Genomic DNA, 14,188 nt, shown 5'->3' with positions numbered 1-14,188 from the left:
GGGATATGACTTTTCAAAGGTTCCCTCAGCTAGCCATTTACCAACTTTGTTAGGGGAGATTGCCTATATTGCAACTAATTTCATCTCTTAAGTTTTACAGCTTTAAATGGGTAACATTTTCTAATTTGAAGTTGGGGAGGTAATTAATACTGTTTTGTGCCTGTACATACTATTTTTTACCTTGTTGTTAACTGTATGTTTTTGCCTTTCTGTTTCAGGCCATATCATAATTCTGAATCATGTCTGATAACGGAGAACTGGAAGACAAGCCTCCAGCACCCCCTGTGCGAATGAGCAGTACCATTTTTAGCACTGGAGGCAAAGACCCTTTGTCAGCCAATCACAGTTTAAAACCTTTGCCCTCTGTTCCAGAGGAAAAGAAGCCCAGGAATAAAATCATCTCTATATTCTCAAGCACAGAGAAAGGTAAATAGCTACTGTGATTTCAAGAGTCACAGCTATTATTTTATGTTATTGGTTTTGATATCTTTTTAATTAAAGTATAATAAGCTGATATCCTTTATGGTGAGAACAGTAAACATACAATTGATGGTGGTATATAGGCACTATTAGAAAGGCTAGTTTGGAAATTCCCTGGTGGTCCAGTGGTTAGGACTCTGTGCTTTCACTGCTGAGGGTGCGGATTCAATCCCTGGCGGGAACTAAGATCCCACAAGCCACGCGGTGCAGCCAAAAAAAGAAAAAAATAGGAAGGCTAGTTTATTTTAAACTGTAATGGAAAAGAATAAAACGAAGGTTGTTGCTCATTCTATTTGTTTCGTCCAGTGAATTTCTGTACTCCCCTCCTTCATTTTCTAAGGCTTGGGCCACAGTTCATGGCTTCCTAACATTAATGAGATTCGTGATATTTGAGAAAGACTTGCCATTAGAAGAATGGAAATATAAAGTCTACAGTCTCCTGTCTGAAATCTCAGGAGCCAACTGTGGCTTGGAATTAAGAGTTTTTCTGACTTTCGAGTAGTAGTAATGCTCTCTTTTTATCATGTATTCTGTAATACCCTCAGATTCATCTGAGGCAACACTCAGTACTCAACACATAAATGGATCTTCCATAAACAAGAGTCTAGTCCAGTGTTACTCATCCTCAGTAAGATAGACATTTGGGGGCCAAATAATGCCTTGTTGCAGGGATCTGTCTTGTGCACTGTAGGATGTTAAGCACCATTTCTAGCTTTTACCTGCTAGATGTTAGTAAGTAGCACCTCGTACCCAGTTGTGACAACTGAGCACCTCGTACCCAGTTGTGACAACTGAAAATGTCTCCAGACATTGCCAGATTCGCCTGTGGGGCAAAATTGCCTCCAGTTAAGAACCACTGGTCTAGTCACACAAAGTAGAATAAAAACTATGAATAGTCTCACGTAAGTTGAATTCACCAAATTTGTTTTGGTGCCAAACCTAAAGAAAGAACTTTTGGTTTTCAGAGCTTTATGGATTTTAGAATTGAATAAGGGATTATGGACTGTAATGGATTTTAGAATAAAAGTTAGGGATTAGTTTGTTTTATTATATTAAGCATGACAGTATGGCTCTGTAATAGATATAAGTAGAGGTAAAGATATTTTTCCGCTTATATATGTCTAAGTTTACATGGAGAGGTAAACCCTAGTGGAAGAAAACAGTGCTTTGTATATAATAATAAATACACATTTAATTTGAGAGTTGAAAATACATAATCAATGAAAATTTGAATGAGGTAATATAGTTAATATTAATAGAGAATCAAGTCTTAGAGAATTTAGATATGCCAGCAGGATATTGAGCAGTTGAAAAACTGTTCATTTTAGTGTATATCTCTTATTTCTAATTTTCCTCTTATTTTTAAGATTTCATATGAGGTTGTAACTGAAAAGCCTCATGAAAATATGTTTTTTAAGTTTATTTAACAGAAGTTGTAGCATGTGTATTTGACATATTTGAGAATGAAAAGTGTATCTACTTGGACTGGATTAAATAAAAGATAAAGGGGGAAATCAGGAAATGAACCAAAAAATACGCGTGGGAAGAAGGCAGAAAAAGTGGATGTGTTGGAGAGCACTAAATTGTAACCTTCCGTAGTTGTAAATCAGTGTATTTAAAGTAAGAAAACCTAAAAATGGCAGTGTAAACACAGTATTTATACTTGCGGAGGTTAGAAAAAAATTTATGGTGGTTAGTACCAGAAGAAATTGATCAAAGGGTTGATATTACTTGCCTATGGAGAGTAGAATGCAAAACTGGGGTAGGAGAATGCTCAAGATAGGATAACAGCATGTACTTGGGGACAGCCTTGGAAAGGGGAAGAGAAGAGCACTAACTGAAGGAGAAAGTGTGGATAGTCCCGCACTTTGGGTAAATGGTAGGGTGGTGGGGTTTGTGAGCAAATTGAACACGCATTTACATATATGTAGCAGAGCATGCCTATCTCTCTGATCATACTGAGAATCTTCCAGTTTTACCCTCCTTCATTAACTCCCCTTTCTTTTCTTTTCTCCTAGAAATATTAATACTTACCAGTGGTAACTAATTCAAGGTCCCCCGCTAACAAAGGGAGGGTGAGGGTACCTGGGGGTCCTAGGGAAGGCTCTGATTGCCTTCAGGTTTATCAGCTTTTGAGGTCTGTAATTAACATCCATTAAATTTTTTTTGGTGATTTCTGAAGTCTTTTGTTTTCTTGTGCTTATTATATTCAAGATTTAATAACTCTTTAGTGCTAATCTTAAAACTTTACAAGCTCTTTAAAAAAAACTTTGCATTTCTTATCCAATTCCTTTTTTTCTTTCTCTAAAAAATAGAAAATATCAAACTATACAAAGTGTAACAGTCTAATGAACCTTGTAACCCAGCTTCAACAATTATCATTCTTTCTCCACTTACTTTTTTGGTTAAAATTACATATATTGAAATGCATGAAAATTAAGTACGGTTTTGACAAATGGACAGACCTGTGTAAACCATAATCATTATCCCCCTATATCATATTATGCACCACTTCCATCTCCCTGGAAGACTCTTTCACATTGTGTCCCAAACAGTCTACTCCTCCCCGACCTTTGGGAAACTTCTGTCTGATTTTTCACCTTTGATCGGTTCAGCCTGTTTTAGAACTTTACATAAATAGAATTTTGCTTTAAGTTTTGTGGTGACATCATCCACAAAAGAGTATAATATACATAATGTATATATTTTAATCAACACCCTTGTACCCACCACCCAACATAGAATTTTACCAGTATGCCCTGAAGTCCCCATTGGCCACACCCCATCCTACCCCTCCTCTTCCTCCTTCTCCTCCCCCGACAATATCTACCATCCTGAATTTTGCATTTTTTATTTCTTGCTTTTTATTATAATCTTATGACATAATATCCCCAAATAATATATGGTTTGGGTTTGCCTATTTGGGAACATTTTATAAATGGAATCATACTACAGTATATGCATACTTTCAGGATGTATATTTTCACTCAACCTCATGTTTTTGAGATTTATGTTGATATATATAGCTGTAGTTCTTTTTTACCGCTAATGTTGATATATGTAGCTGTAGTACATTTTCATTGCTGTATACTAGTACACTGTATAAATAGATGGCAGTTTATTTACCTGGTCTCCTATCTATAGACCTTTGGATTATTTTCATGAACAGCGCTGCTATGGGTAATTTTGAACATATCTCTCGGTGGACATGTGGAAATATTTTTCTAGGGCAGTGCTTTTCAGACATGAGGTCGTTTTGATTCTAATTGCTTATTAGAATCTCTTGGGAAGCTTAATTAAATAAATCTGTGTCCAAGCTCCATTGCAGGCCAATTGAATCAGTCTTCAGGAGCTTACCTGGGCATCAGTTTTGGTTTTGCTTTTAATTTTTTTAATACCTCAGGGGATTCTAATGTGCATCTAATATTAAGAACCACTGCAATAGTGAGTTATGAAATCTGTATAGTGGGTGACACTAAATGAAATGGAGTATAGAGTTATTGCACACAGTATAAATAGAGTTATTGCAAAAGTTTCATGAAACTTTTGTTTCAGTTGTGTGTGTGTCAGGATGTAAAATGTATTGATGTGGGTCCTGGCCAAAGATTAAAAGGTTGCTCTCAGCTGTATACATAGTAGTAAAATTGCTGGGCTTACAGGGTATTCCCATGTTTGACTTGACTAGGTTTATCAAATTACTTTCTAAAGTTTTTTTTTTTAATGTTCATTCTGACCCACAGAACACAAATGTTCTATTGCTGAACATCCTTGCCAATTCTTGTATTATGGGATTTTAATTTTTGCCAATTTGGGAGGTGTGAAATGGTATCTCATTGTGGTTTTAATTTGGATTTCCCTGATGACTTGGGAAATTGTCTTTCCATATATTAATTTATTCATTTGTGTTTTCTGTGACATACCTGTTTTTTAGTCCAGTTTTCTGTTGAGTTCTTTTTCCTTAAACATTCCTTATAGTCTATATACTAATCCTTTGTCAGCTGTGTGTTATTAAATATAGATTTCCAGGTTGCAGTATGCCTTTTCACCCTTTCAGTGGTATCTTTTGATGAATAGAAGTTATTAATTTTGGTGTAGTTGAATTGATCTGTTCCTTTCCTTTATGTAAAGTTTGAGCTTTTTGTGTTTTAAGAAATTTTTGCCAAACTAGAGGTGATATTTTCTTAGGTTTTTCTAAATGTTTTATAATTTGGCTTTTACAATTTAAACCTTTGAACTATCTGGATTTGGTTTTTGTGTACTTGTAAAGAGAGATTCATTTTCACTTTTTTTTTTTAAGCCAGTGTCCCAGACCATTTATTGAAACTTTTATCATTTCTCCACTAACCTACAGTATTAGCCATTATCCGTCAGGTTTCCATGTATGCCAGGATCTGTTTCTGTGTTTTCTATTTTATTGCATTGGCTCATTTCTCTGTACCTACACTAATACCAGACTGCCTTAATTGTTATAGCTTATAATTCTTAATACTGATAGAGCAAATCTGGTACCATGTGGTTCTTCAGGATCTTTTGACCCTTTGCTCTTCTGTATAAATTTTGGACTTCGCTTATCATGTACTTTTTAAAAAAACCTGTTGATGCTTTGATTAGAATTGCCTTGAATTTGTAGGGCAAGTTGGGGAGAATTGCATTCAGCTTTGTAGTTGAGAGTAGAACATCTGCAGAGTCTCTGTGTCGTCTACTTGGAGGGAGATATTTAGGAGTGCATAATTTTCCCTTAGACTGAGAGAGAAAAAGATGTTTGGAGGGTGGGGTGCTCTTTGATTCCTCCTATTCCTGGGGCTCTACTCCCTTTCCAACCCAACCTCCCACACTTACAGTTCCTTTCTGGGAGCTAACCAGGCCTGAACCTTGAGGGTTAGGAATCAGGGTTAGGAATGTGAATGTGTATGCACGTTCATGCTTGTATGAATACAGAAATCCATCTGCAATTTCATTCTCCTTTCTACATCCTGAGCTGCTGTTTCTCTCTCTAGTTTTATCCTAATTGCTTTTCATCTTTGGGCATTCCTCACAGATTTTGTTCCACGGTGAATAAAGAGGTTTGGTGTAGAAGGGGAGAGCCACAATATGTGCTTGGTCTATCCACTTTAAACAGAAGGATAAAAGGGGAAAAATTGTATTTTTATTTTAAAAAATTACAGTGACCCTAAGATCTTTGCCAACTCTAATGTAAAGCCTCATCTAGAGATATTAATTTTGTTCTCAAATTTACATCCCTTATTGCTGTCCTTATTACTAAACAGACAGCTAATATTTTCATTTAAAAAAAAGACTCTAGAGTATCTTCAGTTATTCATTATTGGTTTTCATGTCACTGCAAAAATTAAGAAAATTAGAAATTGTACCTTTTATAACAACTTGCCTGAATAAATCTTTTTAATATCCCTGCTAATTATGTATCTTTTGCACTCTGTGAGTCATCAGAGATTTCATGATCAGCAAGGCAGATGATATCCCTGCCCTCATGCACTAATAAAAGACTGCAACATATCATTACAAACTGTGAAAAGTGATAATAGGGATAGAGTAAGATGTCTGTAATATCTGGGAAGGCTTCCTAAAGAAGAGATATTAGAGCTGAAGACTGAAGGATGAGTAAGTGAAAATAGGAGGATTTTGACAGTTAAAAAGTATGTTCTGTGCCTAGAAAAGAGTTTCAGTGGCCCAGGTACAAGGGGGGGATCATAACACATTCGTGGAGCTGAGTATGGTCAAGTGTGGTGTGAAAGCAGAGAAGAAGAGAGAATAATAGCATGATGTATGTAGGAAACTACAGGTAGCAGAAGAGGCTAAAGAGGTAGGCAGGGAGTAGTTCATAAAGGGCCCTTGTATTCCATGCTACAGAGCTCAGATTTTATCTTGTTTCCTGGGGAACCATTACAGGATTTTAAACAGTGGGAAGACCTGGTCACATTTCTATCTTAAAGAGGCGAGACTAGTAGCTGTCTAGAAAATAGGTTTTGTTGGAGGTCTAAGACTGAAGTCGGAAACTAGTTAGGAGGATTTTGCAGTAGTCCAGGTGAGAAATGGGCTTAACAAGTATAGTAGTTTTGATAACGAAAAACGAAAATGTCAGTGAGCCATTGTCTTGGCTTAGTTTTAAAAGCTCTCTTCAGTTAGCTAGTGTTGAATGGTGTGTATTTATAAACTAAAGCAATTTTTGTATCTAATTATTCAACCTATATGCACCTTCACCTCTAGTTGGTTATGAAGATGACTTAGAACTGTAAACATTCTTTCTGGTCTCAAAATCTAGTTCTAAGATTAATAATAGTAGTCCATACTCCACTATTTCCTAGAGAATACCCTTCTGTGTGATGGAACAAGTTTAGGTCACCAGTTGGAAGCTGTTTTGGGTCAAAAGAACAAAGTAATCAGTAATCACTGATTCTGTTAAACAGAAAAGTCTTAAAGAAATGGGGGCTTTTTTAGCCTTAGACTCTAGCTCAAATGTAGCCTAAGTAGTGGTGGCTTTTAAGGATATGGTAGTGGCATATTTAGGATTCTTTCAAGTACCTTTTGTGCAGCACATCACTCAGGGTACCCACCTCTTAGCTGAAGGTTGCTGCCTGACTGCTTGTTTTGTTGTCTCATGAAGTTGAAAAATGATGCTAAGAATCCTTTTTTCCCCCAGTCCACTAAAAAGTTGTGCATTTTTATTAAAAGAAGTTTCTTTCCCTGTTCCATTACTTCCCATCAAGTGATCCAGTTGCTGGGTGGACATCCTGTAGGTAGATGATTGTGGGGGTTTTTTTGTTGTTGTTTGTCCATATAGCTCTTGGATTCCAGAGTTACAAAGCAGTGATTCTGTTTACATAGCAATATCCTTCCAGCACATTGTTTGATTTGAGACATGCCTCAGTATCTTTTTGTTTTAGATACTGTTTTTAATATCCCTTTCCCCTCCTACTAGGACTACTAAAATTCAAGGAGTATTTGTGTGTATGTGTGTTATATAAAAAGAAGTGAAATTAAACAGATTTTTAGGGTATTGTGCTTCAAGTTTTGCTTAATCATCTTCACTTCTTTCCTTTAACTCTTTATTCTATACTCCTAACATATATGAAACTTTCTATTAAATATCTGTAAAGTTTTCAAAATTCCCAAGTTGAAAAATATGGCTAGGCCTTAGATACAACAGGAACCGGGAATTCTCCTGCTATATGTCTAGTTTTTCTGCTTTCTGTGTATCTGGTCATATTTCTTTCCTATATCAGACTGATTTTTTTTCTTTGTGTGTTGGGAAATACAGCCCTCAACAGTTCCTGGGCTTTATTTCGTACATTCACTGGTGAGAGACTGATTCTAAGGGTCCTAAGTCTGGCTTAGTTTATGTATTCACCCCTGAACCAATCAAACTGTCTGGGAGTGTGTGGGCAACTGTGCCTGACATGGCTTAAATTAGATGCCTACCTTGGACCAGTAATCTGTAATCAGGGTCATATAAGAAAATGGTGGGCTTCCCTGGTGGTGCAGTGGTTGAGAGTCCACCTGCCGATGCAGGGGACACGGGTTCGTGCCCCGGTCTGGGAAGATCCCACATGCCGCGGAGCGGCTGGGCCCGTGAGCCATGGCCGGTGAGCCTGCGCGTCCGGAGCCTGTGCTCCGCAACGGGAGAGGCCACAACAGTGAGAGGCCTGCGTACCGCAAAAAAAAAAAAAAGAAAGAAAGAAAATGGCATCTTTCCCAACTATGTACATATCAGAAGTGGATACTGAGCAGATTTTATAAAAAGAAGAAACAAATACTTTTATATAGTGCATGAAATTGTATGTTTTTCTGTCAGCAGTTCAGAGCCGTATAAAGAGTCGTCAACTATTAGTTTATAGTTGGTTAATAAATATTTCCTCCTATATGCAGGATACCAAGTTAGAAGTCAAGGGACATAATAGAGAAAGTAGAGGGCATGACTTCAGTTTATTCACGGTCTAATGGAATATGAAAGATTGTTTATGAGAGATGTAAATGTGCATTTCAGTAAAGGTAGCAAAGTTTATATTAGGCTTAACAGTTGCATTTCCCTCTGCTCCTTTCCATGACCAATGCGTGCTGCCCTCCTACCATAGCCTATTAGGAGAATCTAATGGTTAAACATGCCTCTATTTACTCTCCCTCCCCAGACACAACTAAAATAACAGTAAAAAAAGAATTATTTTTTCTATCACAAGGACAAAGAGAACGGGAGAGGAGACAATAGTATACAAGAGATTTCAATACATATTTGGAAGAGTGAAGTGGTGGAGAATGTTAACTGACTAAGCAGAACAGAGGAAGACATATCCTAAGTGTTTGCAGAGGGGAATGTTTATGAGAAGTGACCAATTTCCCTTGTAAAAACCTCAGAGGCTCAGGATTTAGAGGTACACAATTGTGTGTGTGTGTGTGTGGTTGTGTGTAATACATAGGCTGAAAAGGGGGAATTAGTTGAATATCTATATAGGATGTGTTGAAGGCCCTCGGGGCCCCTCCTTTATCCCATAGGCATGCAAATATAACTCCATCCTCTGGGAGAATAAAAGAACAGAAAGATATTTATATTTATTTGAGGAGAATTAAGTCTGAGAGTCTCCTTATTCTTGTAGAGGAGTCAGAAAAAGGTATAGAACCGAAGTGAAAAAGGCAGATTCAGGAAAGTTAACATACTGAACTTCTTTCTTCTGTCCTGCTTTTAGAGTACTTGTACCTTGAGTCAAAGCCCTCAGACAAGAGAATGAACGATTTTTTTCTGGATAAACAGAATGTCCTGGGGAGAAATATTTCAGATACTCCATACCCATCCTTACCTTTAATGAAAAGCCTGACTTATCTCCCAGTTAACTTTTTAATACTTTTCTGTACGAGCAGACAGCAAAGCATCACCAGACATTTGAGAAAAACCCTTAACATAAGAGAGTCCAAAACAACATGGGGCAAAATGTGAATGTAGAAGAAACAGGGAGGGAAAAAAACCCAGCATATACACACACATAAACTATATAATCTTCAAAGAGAGAAGATAAAGTGCATCCATGAAACAGGAAAAGTATTCTCAGAGAAAAAATGATCAGAGAACAATGAGAAATAATTATTGGAATATCAACAGTTAAGATTATCAACACAAACAAAAGATATCAATAGGCAAAGCATTGGAAGATAGTCAAGAAAATTTTCCCAGGTTGTTGAAAGTACAAAGATGGAAAATATGAGAGAAAAGGTAACAGTTATAAGATCAGACTAGGATGGACTTATCTAACTAATAATGACAAAGAAAATAGAAGAAAATAATTAAATAATAGAAAAAAATTTCCAGATCTGAAGAATATGATTTTTAGGTGGAGGCAGCTCACTGAGTGCTCAGCACAGTGAAAGAATGAAGACCATATCAAATCACATCATCCTGAAGTTTCATTATACCACAGATAAGACGGCAAAACCTCTTATACTTCCACTCAAGATGGAGTAACAAGGACCAGATTTATCTCCCCATCTAAAAAAACTAAAACACTGGGGAAAAATGTACGAAACAACAGTTTTCAAGACATTGGACATCAAATAGTAAAGGAAAGTGATCCCAAAGAGATGGGAAACAAACGAGTTGAGTCCTATAATTGATGCAGCTTATTGCCTGAAGAAGCAATAGGGAGGGACAATTAAGTGGTCTCGTAAAGTTGAAAAACAGAACTGGGAATTTGGGGGTGCCAAGGCTCCTAGTTTGTAGTCAGAGTATCAGAGAGTAAACAGCTGAACAGAGAGAGAGAAAAAGAGATCTGCAGAGGGTTCCCTTTGAGTCTTCAGTAGCACATGCATGTGAGGAAACTACCCAAAACTGGAGGGAAAAAACCACTGGAAATTATAAAAGGGAACAGCCTTTAAAGCTCACACAGGGCCCAGAATATTTCCTGTTCCCACTGTTCAGAGTACAAAATATTGGATAGAGGTCTTGCCTCAGTAGCAGGACAGAATTAGCCCTAGATTAAATGCTGCTCTAGCCCTGCCTAACAAAACTTTAAAAATAATACCTAAAAGGATCAACTGTTTCTAAATTTATTTCTCTCCTATATGAGTAGACAGCTAAGAATCACCTATCTGTGTCCCAGAACAAAGTTCACAAATGTTTATAGGAATGCAAAAATATCTGCACCTAACAAGGAAAAAATGTCAGCCTGGTATCCAATCAATATTTGTAAATAAATATGAGCAAATGAGTAAAATCCATCAATTGGAATCAATACCAGAATAACACAGGTGATAGAATTAGTAGGCATGTACATTAAAATATTTAAATAACTGTATCCTATATGTTGAAGAACCCAAAGGAAGGATTCAGCATATTAAGGAAAAGCAAAGGAAGAGAGAAAAAAGAGCAAATCAAAATTCTAGAGTTGGAAAATACACTGGACAAAACTAACAGTAGACTAGACATTGCAGAGTAAAAGATTAGTGAATTTGAAGACGATGGCAATAGAAAGCATCAAAATAAAACTTGGAGAAAAAAGACTGAAAAAGTGAACAACCATGGGACAACTTCACACAGACTAAGTATAACTGAATTCTCTAAAGGAGGGGAAGGAGAGACATTTAGAAAACAATACTTACAGTAAGGGCCTACTGTATAGCACAGGGAACTCTACTCAGTACTCTGTAATGACCTATATGGGAAAAGAATTTAAAAAAGAGTGGATACAGGTATATGTATAACTGATTCACTTTGCTGTACACCTGAAACTAACATAACATTGTAAATCAGCTATACTCCAATAAAAATTATTAAAAAAAAAAAACTTAAAAAGAAAACTTTAAACAGTGGCTGATTTCTTCCCCCAGAATTTAATGGACACTATAAACCCACAGCTTCAAGAAGTTCAGTAGATTCTGAGCACAGGAAACATGATGAAAACTGCACAAAAGCACATAATCATTGTTTAAAACCAGTGATAGAAAAATCTTAAAAACATCCAGACCTTAGGCTCAATTTTCTTTTTTTTAAAATAATTTTATTTTTATTTTATTTTATTTATTTATTTTTGTCTATGTTGGGTCTTTGCTGCTGTGCACGGGCTTTCTCTAGTTGTGACGAGCAAGGGCTACTTGTGGTGTGCGGGCTTCTCATTGCGGTGGCTTCTCTTGTGGAGCATGGGCTCTAGGCCCACGAGCTTCAGTATTCAGTGGTTGCAGCATACAGGCTCAGTAGTTGTGGCTTGTGGGCTCTAGAGCCCAGGGTCAGTAGTTGTGGCGCACAGGCTTAGTTGCTCTGCAGCATGTGGGATCTTCCCATACCAGGGATCGAACCCATGTACCCTACATTGGCAGTTGGATTCTTAATCACTGTGCCATCAGGGAAGTCCATAGGCTCAATTTTCTGTGAACCTAAAACTGCTCTAAAAAAGTCTGTTTTAAAAAAAAACGCTGTCAGAAAGAAAAGACAAATATAGAAGGGGGAAAAAAGGTAATTATAAAAAAAATACGTAGTTAATCCAAAAGAAGAAAAAAAGGAAGTGGGAACAAAGAATAGATAGAGATGATTATAAAACAAATGAAAGAATGGTGGGTTTAAACCTAACTATAGCAATCACATTAAATGTTACTGATCTAGACACCCTGTTTAAAAGACAGAGATTAACAGATTGCTAAAGCAGACCTAAATTTATATGCAACCTATAAGAAACCCACTTTAAAAATATAAAACCACAAAATAGGTTAAAATAAAATAATTTTTTTAGGACTTCCCTGGTGGCACAGTGGTTGAGAGTCTGCCTGCCGATGCAGGGGACGTGGGTTCGTGGCCCCATCTGGGAGGATCCCACATGCCGTGGAGCGGCTGGGCCCGTGAGCCATGGCCGCTGGGCCTGCACGTCCAGAGCCTGTGCCCCACAACAGGAGAGGCCACAGCAGTGAGAGGCCCATGTACCGCAAAAAAAAAAAAAAAATTTTTTTTAAAGTATGCTAACAATGGGACTTCCCTGGTGGCGCAGTGGATAAGACTCCACACTCCCAATGCAGGGGGCTAGGGTTTGATTCCTGGTCAGGGAACTAGATCCCACATGCATGCCACAACTAAGAGTTCACATGCCACAACTAAGGAGGCCACATGCTGCATCTAAGGAGCCAGCAAGATGCAAGACCCGGTGCAACCAAATAAATAAATAATTTTTTTAAAGACTGTGAACAGCTTCAAAAAAAAAAAGAGAGCACTGGTGCTTTAAAAAAAAAATAAAGTATGCTAACAATGAAAAAAAGCTGGATGGGCTTTGTTAATATCAGACAAAGTAGATTTTAGAGCAAGAAATAGTCCTCTAGTTAAGGGATAAGGAATAATTCATTTTATAATGATAATAGGGTCTATTCATCAATATGGTGTAATAGAGCTAAACATTTATGCACTTAATAGCAGAGCTTCAAAATACATGAAACAAAAAACAGATTTCAAGAAGAAATAGACAAGTTGGAAATTCCAGTACACTTTCACAATAATTGGTAGAACAAGTAGACAGAAAATTGCTAAAACTATCAGCCAACTTGACCAATTGACCTTTATAGAATATTCCATTCTTTTTAAGTGAACGTGGAACATTTACAAAGATGTATTCTGTGGCCATTTTTTAAAGTCTCTATAAATTTAGGAAGATTCAAATCACAAAGTATATTCTGTGACCACAGTGTAATTAAGTTAGAAATCAGTAGCAGAAAGATCCCTGGAAATACTTGGAAAGTAAATAAAAGCACTTCCAAATAAATGAAGAAATTAAAAGAATATTTAGGAAATACATAAAACTGAATAAAAATGAAAATTCAAGACAGCTATATCTGCATGATGCTGCTAAAGCAGTACTTAGAGGAAATTTATAGTATTTAAAACATCCATATTAGAAAAGAAAAGAAAGATTTCAAATCAGTGATTTCAGCTAAGCCATTTTAATAAACTAGAAGGAAAGAACAGGTGAGATCCAGAGTAAGTAGATGAAAAGAAATAATAAAAGTCAAAGCAGAAATCAGTGAAATAAAAAAAAAATACAGGAAAATCAATGAAATAAGTTAATTCGTTGAGAATACCAATAAAATAGGTGAACCTTTAGCAAGACTGACAGGGTAGTCAGGAGGCAGAAAAGACACAAATTATCAATATTGAGAATGACAGAGATGGTATCTCTATACATTTTACAGATATTAAAAAGAAGGTAGTATTATGAACAAATATATCCAGATAAATTCAACACATTAAAGTGAAAAGATTTCTTGAAAGACACAAGTTTTCAAAGCTCACTCAAAAAAGAAATACGTAACCTGAAAACCCTATATTTCTTAGGAAAATTTAGTTTATAGTTACTAGCCTTCCCACAAAGACTCAGATGGCTCCATTGGTGAATTTTACCAAGCATGTGAGGTAGAAACATGACCAATTCTACACAGACTTCTAGAAAATTGAATAGGAAGGAATACTTCCCAAATCATTTTATGAGACCAGCATTACTCATACCCCAACCAAAGACATTACAAGAAAAGAAAGCTACACACCAATATCCTTCATTAACATAGATGCAAAATCTTAGCAAGATTTTAGTAATTACAACCCAACAGTATACATAAAGAGTAATACATCATGACCAAGTGGATTTCATTTCAGTAATGCAGGGTTGGTGTAACATTTGGAAATCAATCAGTGTAATTTACTATATTAACAAAATTTAAAAGGTGAACCACACGTTCA

At 36.5% G+C, this 14,188-nt stretch overlaps 1 protein-coding gene across 1 annotated transcript in view; it reads left to right on the top strand.

Annotated features, from left to right (window-relative positions):
* Positions 1 to 239: 239 nt before the first annotated feature.
* Positions 240 to 14,188, top strand: part of PAK2 (p21 (RAC1) activated kinase 2) — a 37,249-nt gene continuing 23,300 nt past the window's right edge. Inside the window, exon 1 of the mRNA XM_065876599.1 lies at positions 240 to 426. Within this exon, the coding sequence (XP_065732671.1) occupies positions 240 to 426 (187 nt within the window). The remainder of the gene's footprint in view (positions 427 to 14,188) is intronic.

The sequence above is a fragment of the Phocoena phocoena genome, chromosome 4, assembly GCF_963924675.1.
Source record: "Phocoena phocoena chromosome 4, mPhoPho1.1, whole genome shotgun sequence".
Lineage (NCBI taxonomy): Eukaryota > Metazoa > Chordata > Mammalia > Artiodactyla > Phocoenidae > Phocoena > Phocoena phocoena.
The sequence above is the reverse complement of the archived record's forward strand: the minus strand, read 5'-3'. Positions and strand labels throughout refer to the sequence as shown.